Source organism: Prenolepis imparis, unplaced genomic scaffold, assembly GCF_030444845.1.
Source record: "Prenolepis imparis isolate NDT839.2.m4 unplaced genomic scaffold, iyPreImpa1.0 SCAF_8, whole genome shotgun sequence".
NCBI classification, from domain to species: domain Eukaryota; kingdom Metazoa; phylum Arthropoda; class Insecta; order Hymenoptera; family Formicidae; genus Prenolepis; species Prenolepis imparis.
This window is the reverse complement of record NW_028141166.1, coordinates 14,501,355-14,524,877: the sequence shown is the minus strand read 5'-3', so window position 1 is coordinate 14,524,877 and position 23,523 is coordinate 14,501,355. Positions and strand designations below refer to the sequence as shown.

At 38.4% G+C, this 23,523-nt stretch overlaps 4 protein-coding genes across 4 annotated transcripts; all 4 read left to right on the top strand.

The window, feature by feature from the left end:
* Positions 1-969: 969 nt before the first annotated feature.
* LOC145939512 (uncharacterized) lies at positions 970-4,607 on the top strand. Its single transcript, XM_083043854.1, has 3 exons — positions 970-1,366; positions 1,487-1,662; positions 3,704-4,607. The coding sequence occupies exons 1-3, from the start codon at positions 1,098-1,100 to the stop codon at positions 4,090-4,092; spliced, it is 834 nt and encodes a 277-aa protein (XP_082899980.1). The 5' UTR covers positions 970-1,097; the 3' UTR covers positions 4,093-4,607.
* A 2,993-nt stretch (positions 4,608-7,600) lies between these two features.
* LOC145939624 (uncharacterized) lies at positions 7,601-9,907 on the top strand. Its single transcript, XM_083044075.1, has 3 exons — positions 7,601-7,986; positions 8,485-8,985; positions 9,325-9,907. The coding sequence occupies exons 2-3, from the start codon at positions 8,502-8,504 to the stop codon at positions 9,612-9,614; spliced, it is 774 nt and encodes a 257-aa protein (XP_082900201.1). The 5' UTR covers positions 7,601-7,986; positions 8,485-8,501; the 3' UTR covers positions 9,615-9,907.
* A 5,223-nt stretch (positions 9,908-15,130) lies between these two features.
* Positions 15,131-17,504, top strand: Osi9 (DUF1676 domain-containing protein Osi9). Its single transcript, XM_083044271.1, has 3 exons — positions 15,131-15,558; positions 16,097-16,269; positions 16,545-17,504. The coding sequence occupies exons 1-3, from the start codon at positions 15,299-15,301 to the stop codon at positions 16,865-16,867; spliced, it is 756 nt and encodes a 251-aa protein (XP_082900397.1). The 5' UTR covers positions 15,131-15,298; the 3' UTR covers positions 16,868-17,504.
* A 948-nt stretch (positions 17,505-18,452) lies between these two features.
* On the top strand, positions 18,453-20,199 carry LOC145939789 (uncharacterized). Its single transcript, XM_083044391.1, has 2 exons — positions 18,453-19,028; positions 19,612-20,199. Exons 1-2 carry the CDS (start codon positions 18,545-18,547, stop codon positions 20,034-20,036), a joined length of 909 nt encoding a protein of 302 aa, XP_082900517.1. The 5' UTR covers positions 18,453-18,544; the 3' UTR covers positions 20,037-20,199.
* The last annotated feature ends 3,324 nt before the right edge of the window (positions 20,200-23,523 follow it).

Below are 23,523 nucleotides of genomic sequence, written 5' to 3'. Positions count from 1 at the left end.
TTATTTGAATAAATGAAGAGAAATATCGAATAGTTGTAATTCTCTTTATGAGCTCTAGAAACATTCACGTTCCGTGAATTGCACACCGGCAAATGACCATCGTGGAATCTCACAGTTGACCAGAATTTCTTGATTAGCCGTCTCGAATCAACGTCAATGCACGACACATACGTGGACTCCCGCACGAGCGATGGTCATTCGAGTCGTACAACACTCTCGTAATCATAGGCAGGTATAGACGGGTGAAGTGGTGCAGCAAATCATATAGGACCCACGTATACTTTTTCTGGCGTCCTGAATGTCTATAGGTTTCCACCGTGTTGTAAGTTTCTCTCATCGAATCTGGTTCGGACTGTATTGGAGGGGCTCCCCTGCCTTCTGTCACAAGTTAATATGTTTTAAAGTAGGTCCATAGCGTGAGAACATGCTGGACACGTTGATGCAGGAAGAGAGGGCGGAGAAATACGAAGAAGATAAACGCGATAAGAGAAGAATATGAGAATATACATATTAATCTGAGAATTCGAGAGTTCATATTAATTCTGTCTAAAGAATTCTGGATATATGTATCGTGAGACTCTCTTTCGTATTATATATTCATATCTTTCCTCTTCTTCTCCTCGAGCTTCTGTTTTTTTCTCCTTCATGGTCCGCAGTTTTTACCTTGCCAAAATAAACGGGCTGACGAGAGGAAAGGTCGATGAAAGGGGAGGAAGCGTGGGGAACTCCTGCGGTACTCGACACACTCGATAGAGCAAGAGAGAGAAAGGGGTGGGGGCTGATGAAAGAGGAGCAGCAAAAGGAGGGAGGTGAGAGAGCGTATGATGCGAATGCGGACCCCCGATGGCCCGCGAATCCTCGAAGGCTCCCCTCGTGCGATACTTCGGTATAAAAGCAAAGCAACCTCTTTTAGATGTAACACACGAGGCAGCATCGACGCATCCTGGCGTGTCTGACTACGTACGAACGCGGCTGCACGTTGTTGGGGCACGAAGGAGCCAAGAAAACGTACCGCACGTGAGGCACGCGACTATAGAATATCCTCGGCTTCGTTCGCACGAGACGCGTAGAACGCGGTGTAGTCGCACTCGGTGACCATGGCCAATCATTTCGTGACGTTACTGTGGCTGTTGGCGGCGTTGACCGCGACCCTGGCATTGCCGACCAGCGACAAGGTCAGCGGAAGTGAGAACGACCTGATGACGAACATATATGCCGACTGTCTGAAAAAGGAGTCCATCAACTGCATCAAGTACAAAGTATTCACCTTCGTCGACAAGATTCTGGCCGACAAGGAGGATATTACCCTGTCCGAGGGCATCACCGTCGTCAAGACGTCCAGCGCCGAGGGCGAGGGTGCGCCCAGGTTGGTTGTCGTTCTGTGAGAAAGAACTCCGAGAATTACGTGATTAGGAGAAAACTTAAACGTTCGAAGCTCTTACGTTCATAACTATTAGAAAATACTTATGCTTACGTTTTTTGGCAGATCTATCGAATCCAGCGATTTCGATACGCTCTTGTTCGATCGTCTTGGAAGGTTCCTAAGGACGCACTCCGTTAAAGTTGACCTCAAGGGCAGCGACATTTTGGGAGCGATTGAGTCTGCTGGGCGCAGCTTCGAGGACTTCAGCGATAACGCCGTCGAGAGCCGTGGAAAAAAGAGTAAGTATACATATTATAATTTGAAATTTATATACATTCTGAGACAGTGATGCAAGAATATCAACTTACAAATGTGCTTGGATGTGATATCGAACCGGTTACGATGTAGCATTTCTAGTCTCTAATTATGTTTTGTTATTCGCGAAAGATTTTCGTTACAGTGATTGCTCGCACTTGTTAAATAGAAGATCGTTTTGAAAGTGAGACTAGCGCAATAATTGAGTAATTCTTAATCAAGTTGTAAATCAATTGAATAATCATGTTGTTTAGAACGCTTGCACTTTTTGCGAATATCAAAATCATCTTGGTCATCATGACTGCTCTATAATATGAGAAAAAAAATTAATAATTTTATACATATTTCTGTTTAATTATATTATTAATAATATTATATATATATATACATAATATTATATATAGGTATATATATACATATATATATAAAATTTATTAATATAAAAATTAAAAATATTATTTAAATATTATTTAAAGTATTAAAATATATAAATAATAATAATTTTTTATATAAATCTCTCTGTTACTAACGTACATTTTGCTTTTAAGAAAGATTGTTATGTAAAGACACAATAGAGAAGAAAAAGATTAAATTATTCGCATACCAAAGAGGTAATCACACGAGTTTATCGGGCCAACGTCAGCTGCGGTACGAGAGTTCTCGGCGTCCATCGTCGTCGTGTGAACACGCGACGATGATGACGAGGAAGTCAATACCGGTCGCAGACGTTGACCCACTGAAGAACTGGTTCCGCTTCTCCTTGAACCTCCTCGATTGAAGAGGATCGGGAGGAAAGCACCGGGGATATTGAAAGACCGAGATAGAGAGCGAGAGAGAGAGAGAGAGATCCCACCGAACGAGATTTTTGACATACTTTCCATCCTGGTACTTCGCCTTGACCTTCGGCGTTATTCCACTTTAAAAGTACTGTGCATCACCATATTTGGCGCGATGTGATTTACGGAGAACCATTATTATTATCGAATTTACAATGATTTACCTGCGTTGTTAGTTACATGAGCTGCTCGTACTGTTATTCGATGATTAATTCCGGCACGTGAAAATAAAGCAAAATTAACATTTTATACAAATTAATTCGGGAGATTATATATCACATCATTTATAAATGCAAACTCACATAATTTATCTCGATACAATTGTTGTATTATGATGTTATAATTAAGAAAAAATTTGAAATATTTTTTACAATAATTTTATCAATATTATATTATATCAAATTTATCGATTTTTAGATCATCTTTAATTTATCTATATTACATACGACGTGATGTTATTGTCTTCTAACTCAATTTGTGCCAACGATTTCTTGTAATTCTAAATTGGTATCTTTATCAAATTATGTATAATTAGAGACAATCCTAAAAAGAAGTGTGCGTGAAATGGGTATGCATTTCTCGCTCACACAAATCACTATACATCATTTATAATTTATTCGTTGTTTGATAAAAAATACATATCTTGATAGTACATCTCGTAATAGGATAATTGAGGGGCTTCATGGAGCAAAACCGTATATTCAAACATGTTCTGACTACATCTCGTGATGTAGTCAGATTCCCGTTCTCCACAGAAGTGTAAAGAGAGAATAATGATAGCATTAACCTACGTGGCCCGTATTCATATCCTACATTTAGCGATAAATGAATATATGAACATATACGCTTTATTTCACACAAAACCAACCGTCTTAAATCGAACGTCCTAATATTTATGATAATTAATCATAATATTAAATCATAATTAAAGAGTCTATTAGCATAAATAAAGAAATTATTTTTTTATATTGAGCACACATTTAAAAATGTTCATTAACGTGAAATTAAAGCAAGATAAAGTCGAAATGCAATTTCAAATCACACAAATATACGTGTGCAATAAAAATCTTGATTATAAAAAGAACTGTCAAAAAGCTATTTTAAAAAAATATTATGAAAAAGCTGTTTAAAATATAAAGAGCGTTCATTGCCGATTTTGATGTAAAAATAAATGTTTGAAACTTTGCAGAAAAGGCGCAGAAGATCTTAGGACCTCTGTTGATGGCCATAGCCTTGAAAGCGGCCGCTTTATTGCCGCTAGCACTTGGCGCGATCGCCCTGATAGCCGGTAAGGCCCTGCTCATTGGCAAGATCGCTCTCGTGATCTCGGCCATCATCGGGCTGAAGAAGCTCCTCAGCGGTCAGAAGCACGTGACCTACGAAGTGGTCTCGCATCCGCATCACAGCAGTAGCCACGTGGTCAGCCACGACGACGGCGGCCATGGTGGCGGTGGTTACGGTGGTGGCGACTATGGTGGTGCTGGCGGTGGATACGGCAGCAGCGGACACGGATGGGCCAGGAGTTTGCCGCAGGATGCCCATGAAATCGCTTATCGCGCCCACCAACCCCAGGCATGAGCTTAATCCATACCATAGAAAGTTTCTCCATCTTGTTTCTTGCATTTCTCTTGCAACGATTCCATGTTCCCTTTCGTTCCACTTGCGTCCGCTTCACTCTCTCTCATTTTCTTTATTATCTCCTTCCTCTCTCTTACTTATGCTACCGTCATGTACAAAAAATACCTAGTCTATCTATTCGAAGAAAAATTACCAATACCTGTCTGCAGCTCCTGCGATCTCCGCTATTTTAACTGTAAAATTTTATTCAGCTTGAAATCTTTCTCTCCGAATCTTTCTATCCTTTTTCCCTATGTTTACGTGTAATTTTCTATTTTTTTAAAATTCTCTCCTTTTTTTTCTTTCTCTTGCTTTACTCTATCCGGTCGATTGATCCAGCGGCCAGTCACCAGTACCTCTGGAAAATGCTCATTGTTTTATGTATGTATATTTACGCGAACTCGCGCGCGTTATTTATTCGTTACATCTTATATTAATATTTATTTGATGTTTGACTGTGTGCTTCCATTATGTGACACCTCCTGTTTTTCTTTTATAATAAAAAGACGACAAATAGACGCCTCCGTCTTGTCCCAATGAAAGAGATTTCAATGCCTGCAGCCTCCGCCTTGTCCCAATGAAAGAGACTTCAATGCCTGCAGTCTCTGTCGACGAGAACTTCAACGTTTTCTTTGATTCTCGTAAGAGTGACCGCCGTCCGTGACCGAGTACTTTTATTTATACAACGTTGCACTTGCACTCGTAATCGTAAAGCGTAACGTAAGAACTGTGAAATACGCTCTATTGAATTCGAAACAGCGATCGTGCACCGGATGCAGCGATGCACCGCATTTTCCATACATAAATAGATACGTAATGGAAATAGAATAAAGTTCATGAGGAAAACTAGTCGAGGATGAACGCGCAGCACGACCGCTTTATTTCTCAGGAATGCGAACTATGTGTATAATACATACGAGATACATATATACGAGATTGGTGAGTGATTTATACGATTTACGGTAAATATGGAAATATTCTATGTGGAGCTCTCTTCACATTCCTCGCATTGCTCTTTCTTTTTATTATCATTATCATTAAATATTTAGAGAATTTCAAAGCAATTTCTTTGTGCGAGAACTGGAACAAAGAGAAATTAATATTTTAAGTTTAAATTAAATCTATTATTTTATATTATATTAGGTAAGTATATGTAAAAGAGAGAAAATTTTGATTTATATTCAAAATCAGGATTTTATTTAAATACTAACATACAACTTAATTTTTAAAATCTCTTTAAAATTTAAAAAATTACATGTTTTTTATAAAAAAAATAGAAATACCGTTAAAAATTATACAGCAGGCTAATATCATATTAATTCATATCGTATTAATGTCAAATGAAAAATATCCATCACAAATGTCACTGACACAATTAACTATTAATTTTACCAAATAACTAAAACATTTGTATAAATTCAGGATAAGATTTTTTTCGCGAGAGATAATATGTCATAATCCATCTAAATACTTGATAATATGCATTTTAACCCAATGATTAGCTCTCCCCTCTGAAAGCGCAGCTAGATACAACTGGTAACCTGCATACCGCGGCTTCCGTTGCTATCGAAGCGGCTTTTAAAATAGAAAAAGGAGGTACAATAACGATAGTTTCATTGGCCGAGTAGCCACGCGTATCGAGCCGTCGAGAAAATCACCGGTCGTACAAAATGGAATTCAGGCCCGATGGTTCCGCGAACCGGAAACGATGAAGTTCCAAGGCACACGTTTATTAGCCGCGTGACGTATGGCGGTGATCCATCTCGCGAGATCCGTCGCTTTCGCCATTCCATGAGGGGGATCATTTTCACGGCATGTACGTGTACGAGAAATCGGTAACGCGACATTATGCTGCAAGTAAGTTCCGGCAGCATCGCAGTCGTGTGGATCCACTCGGGGCGGAAAAGGGGAAAGGGGGGAACAGGGGGAGAGAGGCAGGAGGGAAGACGTGTGACGAGAAGACCGCGAGAAGAAGACCGACTCTCCTTCCTTTGCATCCGTTAGCCGGTCACGATGTTTTCTCGGACATTCGCGTGCAACTCAATGAAAACGTCATGCACCGGCAATCTCGAGGCGGCCTTAACGAAGGTGAAGGGGGTAGTATATATGATAAAGCAAACTATGATTTAATGATAACTCTGAATGAGAGGACGACAGGATATTTCGCTTTTTTTTTCCTTTGCGTGAGAGTCTCCGTTTCGTTTCTCTCCTCCTGGAAACACGTTTAATTCGTTAAATGGTCTAAGTGTACCTGCACGCAAACGGCGTTTTCACTTGGTATGACCCAGTTAAAACCACGTCCGCGTATAATCGAATCGAACAGGATGAAAAGTCCAGGGTACAAGGGATATACTAGGAACGAAGTATCATTGAATTAGAAGCATCGGTGAATTAAATGATTAATTGGATAAAGAAATTGTGCCTAACGCGCGTAACGGTATACGTTAATTTGCCGATTCATCGTTTCTCCTTTTTCGATGACATGACTATGTTGGCGAGTAGAGGAAAACGTTTGTTCGATCTTTCATAGAAAAGTGGAACGTACATTGTCACATTAATTATAATAGCTGAGGCAAACGTTTCAAGAATCACAAATTTAATGCCAGCGGTATAACTGCGTGTCCAATGCTTGATATAAGTAATGAGAAAGAGAGAAATGCAATTATATATCTCCAATCGTACATATGTGATGATGATAATTCTGTATCAGTAACTTTAAACTATCTTGATTGACATTCGAAAAGAATTTTTTTGACGTCCCGAAACCATATTTAGAAGCCTGGTCTCATATGCGAAATTTATTCTGAATATCACGTATTCCGATATAATCGCACGAAATTTGACGTAAATAATTAAGGCAGCCTAGAAAGTAACAGCTGGAACAACGGATCCTCAGCTCGCAATCTCTCGCTAGTTAACGAATGAACGATTTTACATCATATCGTATAAATATAGACTAATCTGAGTATGTGTAAGCTCGTGCTAATAACACACTTTATATTTTATTGCGTTTCCTGTTATCAAATATATATCAATAACCGTAAACTGTTGGTCAATCCTTGGTACTTTCTACATTCGACGTGTCGTTTCGAGACTTTTCGTCAGATTCGCGTGGCTCTCTGGCTCGTGAAAATCCCAAGGCGTTTCCGCCAACGTCGTATTGTTTTCCGGCGCGCCTTTCATTTTCAATCTTATTCGAATCGGAACAACCGGCGAGAAATTAGAACCGCTGAATAACGAACGAACGATGGGAGCATCGAACCGCGTCGGTCGATGCGTAGGTGGTCGGCCTACGCGTTCACGCGCAAAGAGGAGCAACGGAACCACGATACGGACGAAATGCGGTTAGACCGGTCGAATTAAATCCGTATGAGGAATGAGCATTAGCATAGAAAGACGAGGACAGCTCTATCGCGAAAGGCCCGTGCAAAGAGTGGCAAAACTCGCTCGGATGCGCCTGCTGGTGGGAGATAAAATCCTCGGGAGGAGAGGAGTGTACCGTGATTATGACGCGTTCCGCGGAGGTAAGTTCTGCTCTCTACTTTCGTCCCTCGGGTGGTTGTCTAGGTGCAAAGCGACCGCTCTCAAATCAATGCCGTATGAAAATAGTCGCAATAGTGGTGTACACCGACGCCAACCAGGTGGGGGAAATATCCTAGTACGGAGGTATAGCTGGCCAGATATATAGAGCTAGGGCAGGGCTTCCGTTACGTACAGTCTACTTAGAGTGCTCACAGCTATACACGCATCTTGCGGTAATACGCAGCGTGTTAAATTAATCAGAAGCCGGCAGTCGCGTGCAAGGACCTTCTCGAGGAAGAAGACGAGACGTTTGATTATCAAGTTGCGTGGAAGGTACAGTGTCTTGATTGAGGCTTGCGTTGAGTTCGAATCTTCGGTGGTCGCCTTAAGTGATGGATTTTTGTAGGCGTTTTGTGATCAAAATATATATATATGAAAAAATTTATATAAGAATATTTTTTAAAGTTGCTCGTAAATAGATGATAAAGAAGTGTATCATAATTTTTTATGAATTATTATACTTGGATAGAAGTTATATTTTGAAAAATTATTAAGTGGCATAAGCAACTCGAGCAATTTAAAAAAAAATGAAATCTTTCTTAAGTTTCTCAAGTTTAAAATAAATTTTTTAATAATTTGTGATAAAACTTCTTCGCGTTATTCGCGCTTATTAAAAAATTAAGCATTTGCCTATTTATTAACTGATTAATTTATCAATTAATTTACGCTATTATTGCGTTATACTTTCGTTTGCACGATAATGAATTGTAGAATCAAATTGTTAATGATTTTATTCAATATATTTTTTATCGAATTAATTATTTTTTACAGATATTTATTTTACAAAAATGAAACGGTTTGCACATTATTACGTATGTCTGGCTATATTAGTGACGGCGATCTCTGCGAGATCGGCCGAAACTAATCCCACATCCAATTCCATTAACGAACAACAAACCGCAAGGTCAAGTGGCATCGGCGTACTTGGAGAGTTGCGTTACGTCTATCAAGTGTACAAAGATTGTGCCGGCGCGGAATTGAGTCCTTGTCTCAAGTTAAAGCTTTTATCGGCCATGGATAGGATCTCTCGGAATGTGCAGTTGAATGTAGCCGATGGCGTTACTCTAGTTCACGACGAATCAACTGCCAACGAGTCCGAGCCAGAAAAATCTCTGCAGGAAATTGAAGCCAGTTTACCGCGATCGTTAGAGGACAAGGACGATACTCTTAATAACATGATTTTCGATAGGATTATCAAATTCTTTCAAAGTCACACCTTGAAGCTAAAATTGCCAAACGTGGAGGAAATTCAACGTAGCTTCTCAGAAGAAGGTAAGAAGATCAGCATTATTAATAAACCATTTTATTTATAAACATTAATAATGTTAACAAATGTGAATTAATAATAATTAGATGTTTAATAAATTGTTTGAAATTTAATTATTTTGATTTATATCAAATATTCTTGCTCTATATTCTTGCTCTATTCACATATATTGAATAGAATTGTAATTTAACTTCTTTCATTATGATAATTAATATAAATAATAATATTTAACATAGATTAAAATATAAATTTTAGTTTTTAATATAAATTGTCTATCATAAAATTTCGCTATTTTATATTTCATTAAACACTCTTAGTTAAAATAATCACTCTATCTTCTCTAGGTCGCAAGAAGAAGAATAAAATGGGTGGTCTTCTCGCCATTCCTCTGTTAATTGGCGGCACATTAGTACCTTTAGCTCTAGGCGCTCTCGCACTGTTGGCTGGCAAAGCGCTGATAGTGAGCAAACTTGCGCTAGTACTTGCTGCTATCATCGGATTAAAGAAACTTGTGTCAGGCGGTCACGACCACGGACACGAAGTCGTTCAAGTCGGAGGACACGGAGGATCGAGCGGATGGGGAAGGTCTGAACACGATCTGGCCTACTCCGCGTACAAACCAACGTCAACTTAGGAAAGAAAAAATTTTACGAATGTCATCGTGGCATCTCTTCAATCTCATTTCTCTCTCTCTCTCTAACTCCTTGCGAAATATTTCCTTTTCTGTTCTTCGCGCGTAACTCTTATTTATTTTCATCCTGTGAATAATTCGATCTCTTCTCACTTCTCCTGCTGTGTTCACTTTATGATCATTGCACACACGAGAGAACGCTCCTACACGGATCATCCTCAGTATTTATTGTTGCACGCGTAGCGATACGCTCACCGCGTCACATGTGTGAACACAATATGTATGTATATTTATAAATACGCAAATAAATTAAGACTATAATTATTGAATGATCGCATATTATTTCGATATTATTTCCTTATCTTATTCCGCATTAATAAATCTTACGTTTTATGAATGAAATTTGCATTTGGCGCGTGTGCGTATGCATATAGTTAATTATTTCGATAGCTTGCCATGTGTTAATTGCGTATGAGTATAATTTAGCACTGAAATTCCATCGTCGTATCTTTCGTTGCGAGATGCTTAAAATTCGGGTGAAACTAACGGAAGTCACCGATACGCTAAAATCGTAGAGCTACAAAGAGAGCGGCAGAAGGATGCGAGAGAAGACGGCGGGGATGAGGCGTGCGAAAGAATTGGAGCCTGACCGACTGATGGCCCGTTGATTCGGGACTCGATCGAAAGTAAGGCTCAACGAGATGCGAGATGGAAGATGGAGGGGTGTGCGAAAACCGGAGGTAAAGAGGCGAGACAAGTATGTGAGACAGAGAAATGCTTTTATATAGACATAGAGATCCAGTCGTGTCTATTTGGACTACGATTTAACGTGCCGGTGCAGACGACATGAATGGACATACGTCTTCGAGTGTCCGGTTATCTCTTCGAGAAAAATAACGAGAGAGAGAGAGAGAGACCATCGATCTCATCAGCGAGCGACAGTATAGATACATAGAGGGACCAAGAGAAAGAGAGAGAGAGAGAGAAGGAACGACATCACCTACATACGAGAAACGCACGAATGAAATCTGACGTGTTCGCGCGGGCACCTTACGCACTTGTTTGATCCATCCGCGACGATCGTATGCGTATTCGAGCGTGCGCGAGCGCGAGAGAGTTTCTGCGTGTACGTAGGATGGACGGACGGACGTACACGCGGAGACCAATCGGTGGACACACACTTCGGGAAGTAAACCAGGCCGAGCAGACCGATCGGGCCAGTCAGCATCCGCGCTGAGCCTTTTCAAGGTGCGCCTAACACTCTCTACCGTACCGGAGAAAAAGTCAATGTCTGGTCCTCCCCCCGTCTTTCCTGGTACCCGCGGGTCCATGCCTCTCTTTCTCTTTGTCTCTCTCATCCTACGTTCGATCTCACCAATCGATCCTCTCCGTCGCACCCAGATCCAAAAATTCGTTGATCTTCAAGAACGCATCTCTTCTGGTCAGGTGGTACCGTTTTCTGATACATCGGCGCAAGGCCCTTCTACGTTCAAGTTCCGAAAGTTACCTCGATGAATCGAGATACCGAATCCTTCGCCTTCTTTTCCTCATCTTCCCGAAGTGATTAAATTGGCGGATATCTCGATATTCTGTTGACGCATTTTCGGAGCAAGAGTATATGTATATTTCACCGTCAATTTTCACTTTATCTCATTACTCGTGTCGTGATATTCCGTGATAGAAATTGCAGTCGTAATTGTACGGCAATGTAAAATAGGCTGAAGAACGGATCGTGAGTGTCCTCATATGTAGGTCGTCACGCGGGAATTAGCACTAACTGAGTTTACATTAAGCACAAATTTATTCACGTGAAAGTACTAATATCGCTACTTTCTTCGGTGGCGCGTAAACAATTTAGAACGGTGCGTAGACGATACCCGTATTTATGGTATCTAGCTCATTATTATTACGTGGTAATTATTAACCATTTAAACTACTTGCTCCTTATTATTTGCGAATTCTGACGAATGTATCATTCCGACGACTGGTTTCATTCATCCATGCAGCTTCATTGCTCTTATTAATGGCCCGTCTCATCTTCCTTAAATGAGCCGTGTGCAGAGAGAAGCTAATTGTTAGGTAAAAAGCCACAGAATCACGCGTGAGTGTGTGGACGAAAAAACAAGAGGCCAGAAAGAAAGGTGAGAACTTTCGTTTCGTTCATTCACGCGTGCTTTCAGTGCGTAAGACGCGAAACTTCTTTTCTCTCTTTCTTTTCTCATACTCCTCTTGTACTCCTTGCTTACAACGATACAGAGAAAAGCAAAATAGATCGATATTACGGTTTTACCAACCCGCATAACGACATATATAATAACTATACATAATAGCTGCACAAAATCATATACCTGCATCAATGTTTCACTTATTTTTTTGTACCTAAAAAAAGAGGATACGCTCTAATGATGTAGATAATCGATGAATATAAAGAAACGAGTTTCGTCAGTCGTAACAAGATCGTTCTCCTTCTTTTTTCATCATTCGATTGCTTCGTAAGCATGAACGAAGCGATCGATGCATAGATAAAAGGTGAAGAGATGATGGAGAAAGAACGAGGGGAGAAGCAGAACGAGCAGGAGATCGAGAATTCTCAGGTACGAAGGCTTCACTTCATGGGGGCCTTGACCTGACCTCGATCCTCGGACGAGTTCACTCTCGCCGGCGTCGACGAGAGGAAAGTGTTCCATCAGCAAGAGCGCGTATGGCTACCACCCGGCTCAATGTACCTCCCCGGATTAGCGTCTCTAGTTTGCGATGCTGTGGCGTTTACACGAACCAATTCGTTGTATATATGTAATACATATGCGAAGGGGGAATGTGCGGCAAAACTTTCAGATTTCTGTTTCCTTGCCCGTAAGTGAGGCACACTGAGAACGCCGACGCGTCTGCAATATAGAATCTGCTGACGCGCGGATAGAATAAATGCGTGATAGGCTGAGAAAATACATCATTGTGGAAACAAAGTGAAAGTTTCTTCAGATCCGCTGTATATTTTATATATATAATATCACGTCGCAAGAAGATCGCAAATGATTGAGAAATGGAAAGCAACAGTATTCTTTAGAGTTCCAAAATCTTCAGACACACAAATTTACGTTTACATTATTTTTTATATATTACTATAATTCACGAATTAAAATTTTTGTATTTGCATTTTTGATAGAATTTGTGATAAAAAAAAAATATACATTGAATTGAATATTAAAATTTAAGATATTAAGACACACAGAGGAAAAACTCTCAATATTTTTAATTATATTCACACAGATAGCAAAAATGTCTAAAAATGTTTTAAAAATCTTTAAAAAAAATGTCAAGACAATTTTAAGACTTGTCTCAAGTTTAGTGTTCATTAAATTGCTTTAACGTCACATACCATTCGTTTGAATACTTTGTTGCGTATTAAAATACCGTTGTGCGTTTTAGCAAATTCTTCAATAAGACGCGTGAGAACGCAATCTGGACCGAGGTGCAGAGATTCGTTTGACCATCTTCGGGGGCCCGCACAAGCGGAGAAAGTCAGCCGCACGTTTTTTTCTCGCGTACGGATACATCGGGCAGAGCGTATAATAAAATACTTTTCGGTATGTCTTCTCTATGTGTTTTATTTTTTCATCTTTTTCTAGGCGAGAAGTCTTCGGGTCACGATGACGCGGAGGCAAGGCGCGGCTCGTCCTCCTGGAGGAAGTCTGGCTTGGGCCCAACTCACACACATGATCGGACACCACGGCGATGCGTCCACGCACATTCCATGTGAAAAACCGTTAAACGTTCCGCGCGACAGCCACTGGAATACATTAATTTCAAAGACCATTGACTAGTATCGACCGGCGCCGTACAAAAAGAAGATGATCTTAACTCACGTCTCTAGCTCTTAAAATTAATATAATGAATGGAACAGAAAACGATGAGAAAATTGGAGGTGGACAGGCGGAACGAAGAATCGATAAGAAAAAAGTGTCACGCGATACTTAATCCAAAAGTAACTGTTATTAGTCGAATTCGGGACGTATTATTAGAGAATATATGGCGGTTCAAAATTATACTAAAATAATGTGCGACCCCGATAACGCGAGGACTCCAGGGAAGTTTCATGAGCAGTCGAGCAATGACAGAAGTGTCGCGATTTTTCATGTAATGAAATCAATAATGAATCGCGTAAGCGTTTAAAGCATCGCAGGCTCGTATAACATTATAAGCACGTTGAGAAAGTTATGTGGAGGCGTATAAACGAAGCATCGTCTATACGTGATAGTAGTATAGAAGTATCCGGTGTAATATACCTTGTTGAAAGCGAAATCATAAGCCAACTTATCCCGAGTGCTTGGCCAAATAAAACGCGTCGCTTCTGTTTATCAATACAGATATGAGATCCTTGGTTGACGCGACATTTTTTTAAGGTGTACTTCAAGTTAAAGATTTCCAGGATAAACTACTTATAACTCGCAATGCATTATAGTGCATAATCATGTCAGAAAAAGAGAAAGAGAGAAAGAGGGAAACACGATTCAATAATAAAAATAAATGTCGAGGCACGGTCTCTCATCTTGTCCTAGAAACTAATTATGACAAGTGACTCAATTGAACAAGTCATTTCAAGAATTACCCGGACAGACGCCAAATAATATATGCTACCGCAGATAATTCATCTTTAATGCATAAGCATTGCACATGTGTCCCTCTTTGAAAGTTCTGACAAGTAGGCAATTTCTGTCGCAGCTGCTGTATCTTCACCGATATATTCAGCATGTAAGAAGGAGACATAATATATCTAAATCCTTTTACGAGAGCAGTTTCGCGTAGATTTCCACGCGATTATTTATTTACATAGCGCGCGAAATCGTTGAATCAATAAAAATTGCGAGATCAAATGTGTGTGATAACACATGGATTGTACCAGATCCGTCTTCCTATCTTCATCTTTGATCCGAATTTTCAAAGCACACTTATGAGTGGGATATGTCCCATCTTCTACCGTTTGCTATCGGTACTTTTGGTGCCTTTGACACGTGTCGAAACGTCTCCCTCGATTCGATCGTGCTCCGATCTTGCTCCGATCGCCCAGAGAGGCCGAAGAGGCCAGTGGTGCGTAGGCACACATCATCTTTCTCTCGTTTTTTTCTTTCTTTCTCTCTCGCTCTCTCTTTCTCTCCTTTCTTTCTCGTTTTCTCCCTCTCGCGTTCTCGCGCGACCACATGTTTGTATGTGTGTGTGTGTTCTACGCATACGCACAGGGCGGGTTTGTCGGGAGCCAACACACCCGTTGTGTACACAAGCGACCTAAGTAAGTAAGCACACACAAACACAAGAAAAGAGAACCGATGAAGGAGAAGGATCGGTGGTGTGGAGGCGCGTCAACGAGAGACGCACACGACACGAACGGAATGACCGCCTGAAGGAGAACCAATAGCTCGTATGGATTGTAACCCGGCGGGGGCCACCCGGTGGGGGCCATCAAAATTTCAAAAACGTACGCGGGCCCCTTTCGCGACGAGGATAAAAGGCAGCAATCGTGATTCTTTCGGGCAGTGTCGATACGATCGCCGTACTCGTTCGAGCGTTAAGGTGCGAGAGACGAAAAAGGGAGACGAGGAGCGAGGAAGTGAAGAAGAGATCAGTTTCTCGACGAGTTGGAATAATTTGGTTCTCTTTCGTCGTTGGGAAATTCTGAAAGAATCAACGTCAAGATGTACAAGTTCGCAATAATCGGCGCACTCTTCGTGGTATCCACCCTCGCTGCACCGGCTTCGCAGGACGCGGCGGCCTCACCGCCACCGTCGATCCTCGAAGAGGCCCTCGACGTTTATGCCTCTTGCTCCGCTGAATCCAACGTCGCGGTGTGTCTCAAGCTGAAGGCCCTACGCTACGTTGACCGAGTCGTCCGCTCGGCCGACATCGAAGTCGTCGACGGATTCAAGATCGTGCAGACCGAGGAGGCTAAAAACAGGTAAGGGATACGACGAGGATTTGCTCGGGATAGTGATCGGCTACATTTCACCGTGATCGAGCATTAAAAACGACGATAAAGTCGACGCCGAGTGAAATTGAGGTGATTCGTGTGGTGAACGCGTGAAATCCTATTTAAAGTATCGCATTATACTTTTTATACTATGCCAAAGTGTATGAGATTATCTGTACATAGTATATTAACGTAGACAAAGAGATTATTGTATGGTTAGATTTGGATTAATTAATTCCTTCGATAAAATTTGATAATTTTCAGATTTTTTGATTCACTTGAAGTATAATTACAATGAGAGATAATTCATAAATTTATCATTCAAACGAGAAACTGTTTGGGGGGTATTAATTCTCTTTATTCTCACTTTATTACTTTAATCAATGAACGATGTAACGCTACTTTACTCTGAAAGAAATTTAAATGTCCAATTAAAAAATTAGCATAGAAAGTTGGAGATAGTACGAATGATTAATGAACGTCGGAGGATACGCTTATGCAAATGCGCACTTTTCTTTCTTTTCAGCCGGGCTGACAATGCAAGGTCTCTGAATGACATTGAAAGTACCTTACCAGCTGAGACCGAAGCCAAAGAAGCTGCAATCGATCAGGCCCTCGTCGACAGAGCTGCCAAGTTCTTATCTACGCATACTGTCGAATTGAGCCTCCCGGAAGACGTTGCTCGCTCCTTCGATGAAGGTAAAATTAAATTAAATTTAAAAAAAATATATATATATTTATATATTTTAATTATATATTTAAACTGATATTCTATATAAATATATAAAATATATAAAAATATTTTTATACTTTAAATCGTAAAATTCCGTCATATCATATATATTTTTGATAAACTGAGATATATTCACTGGGATACATTTCAATATCCGAGATGGGGAAAATTTGAACGTGCACATTGCAATTATTAAAAAAAATTGGAGGATTTATGTTTCGGAACGTTGTTCATGTTTCAGCTCGTGGAAAGAAGAAGAAGATTGTTAAATCTCTGTTGCCCATCCTTCTCCTTTTGAAACTGAAGGCTGCTGCCCTTATTCCGATTGCCCTTGGTGCTTTGGCTCTGATCGCTGTTAAGGCTCTCATCATCGGCAAGATTGCCCTCGTCATCAGCTTGATCATCGCCCTGCAGAAATTACTCGCTTACAAGAGCCAAAGTTACGAGGTAGTCTCTCATCCCGTCCATGATTATGGACACGAGGTGCACCACGACCATCACGGTTGGGCGAGATCGGCAGCTGGCTCTGATCTCGCGTATAACGCGTACAAACCCGCTGAATAGCCCAATGTCAAGTACAACTTCTCTTCCTTCTAACTTTCTACCTTCATTTCGCCAAAGTGATCGTCTTTAACTTGGCGATCACCTGAGGGTGGCGTGGCTCAACTTCTCAGGGATCCGCTCGACAAGCTCAGCTCGACAAACGCGGACACTTGTTGATGCAACAACGACCAGATCGAACGCAATTCTACGCGGACTTACAGGCAAACTACGACTGTTAAACGAGGACGATTACCGGATTTTTAACTGTACGTGACTCGACGACTCGACAGTGTCAAAGCCGACAATTGATAGAGATGCTATCGATCGCCATAGATGAAAGTATTCGACGTACCTTACGACGATTTTACGATGGAAACTCATCATTTTATCAACCATGACGAAAGACGGTATCCAGAGATTATGAGAATCTTATGATTCTTAAAATAGTGGAACCTGACAGAAATCACGCCCCCTCTCGATCATACACTCGTGCGGTATCCTTTCAGAGTCATCCGCGTCTATCGCACGCGGAACGAACTCGTAGTCAGTACTCGCGCGGGACCACCAGATTTAATCCAATGATTATTTATATATCGATCATCATGTAACTTATCATGTTATTTATAAATAAATTGTAATTTTTGTATAATATTAAAAATTGATTTTTCTTTATTTTTTCCTTACCTTCCATTCCAAACAAATATCCCCTATTACAAAAAATATATATATATAAATTTTATATAATATATAAGACGATTATTCAAAAAATATAAAATCTTAATATAAAAATATTAAAATAAAAATATATAAATTAAGCATCAGTATTTTTATGATATAAAAATCTAGAACAAAATATCAGACAAAGAGGAGAGAGAGTAAGAGAGAATGAGAGGAGAGAGAGCGAAAAAGATAAGCGATGTGCAGACATAATTTTAAAATAGAGTTAAAAAAATAATTAAAATAAAATTTAAGATCTCCAGTCTGTATCTCAGCAGAGATCATATGTATATTGCGTCGAAAATATGCTTAATTCGATATCTTGTCCAAATGTTGAATGATATCTTTAGATTTCATTTGTGCCCTAGATTCACTACACAAATTCGATAATTATATTCGCGCTACATACGCTCTCTCAATTTTCCTTGCCCAGCCATCAAGCTTGTCTCATCAATCTGACGATATAACGATCTTCTCGACGCTCCATTCTTCGACTGACGGAAGTTACTCTCCTCGGTGCATCCGGTGTATCGACCAAGCGTGCACGAAATACGAACCAAGAGTATACTTTCGCTGCTTATAAAATCTTCAGAGTGAAACCAATTGTTCTGTCTTGTGTGAACGCCCCCTTGTCGTCTATATAGGAGAGCGATCACAGGTACAGAATGAACAGTATTTTACGGGAACTTCATTGCTTTACGTCTTCTCCGTGCGACAAAAACAAGGTTGATCCTAAAATAGTAAAAAAGTAAAGAGTTATGCTAATTTAAAAATGTGAGAAACATTCTAGGTGCTTTTAAATTTTATAGTGTCGACGATATTTTGTGTCTGTTATTTTGAAACGGAATAACTGCAGTGCAAAAGCTTCTATCTACCTGCTTAATTTTTTTAGTTTATTTTCAAGTTCTTTATCAACTTTCTCCCTGATGTCTTGTTTAATCTGAATAATACTTTTATATATGAGGGATCGGTAGGTCAAGGATGAAAAGCAAATTTCGTTATCTATGTCTGCTTATCCTCGTGTCAACGAGTTTTACAGTGATTATGGAGCCCAAGGAGCATATCACTTTGGAGAACGGACATTCGTATAGCTTCAACGAAGCTTTCGGCATATGTCTATCGAAGAAGGAACACGGCACATTCGAATGCGTAAATCGTGGTATTTTAAGTGCTTTACAATCCTGGCACGAGAAAGATACCTTGGAGTTTGGAAAAGTACGATTAGATCGAGCGGAAGGCTATGGCAGAGATTTTTTGGATTTAGATTACGATCCGAAAGATTTCGGAAATATCGTGAAGGCAGCCGCCAGATTGATGGAACGCCGAAACATCAAGTGGAATTTGGATAATTTATACCCAGGATTACAGATGCGCGTCGGACCAATGCTAAACGGAGATGGAATGCTGGAATTTGTTCTCAACGAAAAAGCTGCTTCGTATAACGACAGGCAGAGCAGCGGTTCAGGTAAACTGTAATATTAAATATATTACTAAATTAAAATAAATTTAAATAATTTTAACAGCTCAGTTCTTTTCAGACCATTCTTTTTTCACATTGCTCCGAAATTCTACATTAAAAGATTCAAGTTTGTTAACTTGAAAAGAATTTGTTCTAAATACATTGCTTTATATTAAAAGTTTTTGTAAGATATATAGAGACAAATGTAGCAAATTTTTGAAAATATAAATATTTTTTTTTTAATTTAATCTTTCAATATTTTTCATCTACATTTTTCATGTTTGTAAGTCTGATATACTAAAGTAACTATGAATAATGTAATCAAAAAGTTACGTATTAGTATTACAGATTCTTTTATAATAAAAGAACGATTACGTAAAATAGAATGCTTGCTTTAAAAAATTGTAGCTCGTTACATGCAGAATTATCTCTCTTGTTACCTTAGCACAGAATCAAACCATACGCTCAGGTTCTTGTCTTGGATAAGACATTACGTCTGCCAACTGATTTCAAGACCATCCTCCAGTAGGCAGCACGGCCAAGGCTGCATAACTGGTTGTAAATTCAAGGACAATTTCTATCATTTCAGGAAGACAATTGACCAGACACATATTACTGCCATTTCTCTTGGGTTTCAAATTCAATTTGGCATCTTTAATTCCGCTTATGTTTGGTTTCCTGCTGATTGTGACCAAGAAGGCCCTGTTATTGACGAAAGTGGCGCTGTTTATAAGTGGTCTTTTAGGATGGAATACACTCTTTTCCGGAACACCTCCAGCGTCTTATCCGGCAAACGCGTTCAATGACTTCCATGCTTACGAACATGGAATACCGGCAGGTGTTTCCTCCCATTATGAGCATCATTATCCGCAACGACCTTACAAAACGCTACAAGACTATACTCCTTATGATCATCATGTAATTAGAGAAGTCGTCAATGTTTACGAAGGAAACAATGACTCGGGTCAGAATAGACAAAATGCAAAGAATTTCGTTTGGACTGAAAATAATTAATTAATTGTGTGTTTTAAAAAGTACTGATACAATCAAATTTGGATAAAGTATCAACATTTAAAAAAAATCATAATTAGAGAGCTTTTCCAGATTTAGATCGTCTTTAATATCCCATTTAATTATTTTAAAATATAAGAAATGTTCTATCAACTTTTATAATGTATTTGTAGAAATAGATTGAGAATTTAAATTTCTTATTATAACATAATTTATATTATGACAATATATATGATTAATTTAAGCATCTTTCCATTTAAATATTCACAACATGTTATAAGCGAGTAAATAAAAATTACTAATAATTTTATTGAATATAAAGTTAAATGTTTTAAAACTAATATTTTTTAAAATGATTGAACAATATTAAACAATAAAAAAACGAAAAATTATGATAACTTTTATTTAAATAATTTTGGAACATTTTTATAATAAATACTATTACATTTACTAAATTTTATTATATGCATTAATTATATAATTAAATAGTGCCTAATAAAAACTGATTCAAGCACATCAAAAAGCATCTTTTATTTCTCTTAAATTTAGATTTACATAGTACGAGCATAATATAAAATTCATCGATTATACATTTTAATAGTACATTGATTACAGAATCTTTTGGTACCATGCAAACACCAGCGTACAAATTCTTTAATACGATAAACATAAAATAAGGATGCGTCGCACAGGGTCCGCGTCAAAAAAGTATGAATTTCTAATATTTTAAGAGGAGCCAAAAATTCATCGATTATACATTTTAATAGTACATTGATTACAGAATCTTTTGGTACCAAGCAGACAACAGCGTACAAACTTTTTCATTTGCTATACATAAATTAAGGATGCGTCGCATAGGGTCAGCGGTAAAAAAGTATCGATTTCTAATATTTTAAGACGAGCCAAAAATTCATCGATTATACATTTTAATAGCAAACTGATTACAGAATCATTTGGTACCAAACAGACACCAGCGTACAAATTTTTTAACTTGATATACATAAAATAATGTTGCGTCGCGTAGGGTCAGCGGTAAAAAAGTATCGATTTCTAATATTTTAAGAAGAGCCAAAAATTCATCGATTATATATTTTAATAGCACATTGATTACAGAATCATATGGTACCAAACAGACACCAGCGTACAAATTTTTTAACTTGATATACATAAAATAATGTTGCGTCGCATAGGGTCAGCGGTAAAAAAGTATCGATTTCTAATATTTTAAGACGAGCCAAAAATTCATCGATTATACATTTTAATAGCACATTGATTACAGAATCATTTGGTACCAAACAGACATCAGCGTACAAATTTTTTAATACGATAAACATAAAATAATGTTGCGTCGCACAGGGTCAGCGGTAAAAAGTTTCGATTTCTAATATTTTAAGACGAGCCAAAAATTCATCGATTATACATTTTAATAGCACATTGATTACAGAATCATTTGGTACCAAACAGACACCAGCGTACAAACTTTTTCATTTGCTATACATAAATTAAGGATGCGTCGCATAGGGTCAGCGGTAAAAAAGTATCGATTTCTAATATTTTAAGACGAGCCAAAAATTCATCGATTATACATTTTAATAGCACATTGATTACAGAATCATTTGGTACCAAACAGACGCCAGCGTACAAATTTTTTAACTTGTTAAACATAAAATAAGGTTGCGTCGCATAGGGTCAGCGGTAAAAAGTATCGATTTCCAATATTTTAAGACGAGCCAAAAATTCATCGATTATACATTTTAATAGTACATTGATTATAGAATCATTTGGTACCAAACAGACATCAGCGTACAAATTTTTTAATACGATAAACATAAAATAATGTTGCGTCGCATAGGGTCAGCGGTAAAAAGTATCGATTTCCAATATTTTAAGACGAGCCAAAAATTCATCGATTATACATTTTAATAGTACATTGATTACAGAATCATTTGGTACCACACAGACACCAGCGTACAAATTTTTTAACCCGATATACATAAAATAAGGTGGCGTCGCATAGTGTCAGCGGTAAAAAGTATCGATTTCCAATATTTTAAGACGAGCCAAAAATTCATCGATTATACATTTTAATAGTACATTGATTACAGAATCTTTTGGTACCAAGCAGACAACAGCGTACAAACTTTTTCATTTGCTATACATAAATTAAGGATGCGTCGCATAGGGTCAGCGGTAAAAAAGTATCGATTTCCAATATTTTAAGACGAGCCAAAAATTCATCGATTATACATTTTAATAGCACATTGATTACAGAATCATTTGGTACCAAACAGACATCAGCGTACAAATTTTTTAATACGATAAACATAAAATAATGTTGCGTCGCATAGGGTCAGCGGTAAAAAGTATCGATTTCCAATATTTTAAGACGAGCCAAAAATTCATCGATTATACATTTTAATAGTACATTGATTACAGAATCATTTGGTACCACACAGACACCAGCGTACAAATTTTTTAACCCGATATACATAAAATAAGGTGGCGTCGCATAGTGTCAGCGGTAAAAAGTATCGATTTCCAATATTTTAAGACGAGCCAAAAATTCATCGATTATACATTTTAATAGTACATTGATTACAGAATCTTTTGGTACCAAGCAGACAACAGCGTACAAACTTTTTCATTTGCTATACATAAATTAAGGATGCGTCGCATAGGGTCAGCGGTAAAAAAGTATCGATTTCCAATATTTTAAGACGAGCCAAAAATTCATCGATTATACATTTTAATAGCACATTGATTACAGAATCATTTGGTACCAAACAGACATCAGCGTACAAATTTTTTAATACGATAAACATAAAATAATGTTGCGTCGCATAGGGTCAGCGGTAAAAAGTATCGATTTCCAATATTTTAAGACGAGCCAAAAATTCATCGATTATACATTTTAATAGTACATTGATTACAGAATCTTTTGGTACCAAGCAGACAACAGCGTACAAACTTTTTCATTTGCTATACATAAATTAAGGATGCGTCGCATAGGGTCAGCGGTAAAAAAGTATCGATTTCCAATATTTTAAGACGAGCCAAAAATTCATCGATTATACATTTTAATAGCACATTGATTACAGAATCATTTGGTACCAAACAGACATCAGCGTACAAATTTTTTAATACGATAAACATAAAATAATGTTGCGTCGCATAGGGTCAGCGGTAAAAAGTATCGATTTCCAATATTTTAAGACGAGCCAAAAATTCATCGATTATACATTTTAATAGTACATTGATTACAGAATCTTTTGGTACCATGCAGACACCAGCGTACAAATTTTTTAACTAGATATACATAAAATAAGGTTGCGTCGCATAGGGTCAGCGGTAAAAAAGTATCGATTTCTAAAATTTTAAGACGAGCCAAAAATTCATCGATTATACATTTTAATAGCACATTGATTACAGAATCTTTTGGTACCAAGCAGACAACAGCGTACAAACTTTTTCATTTGCTATACATAAATTA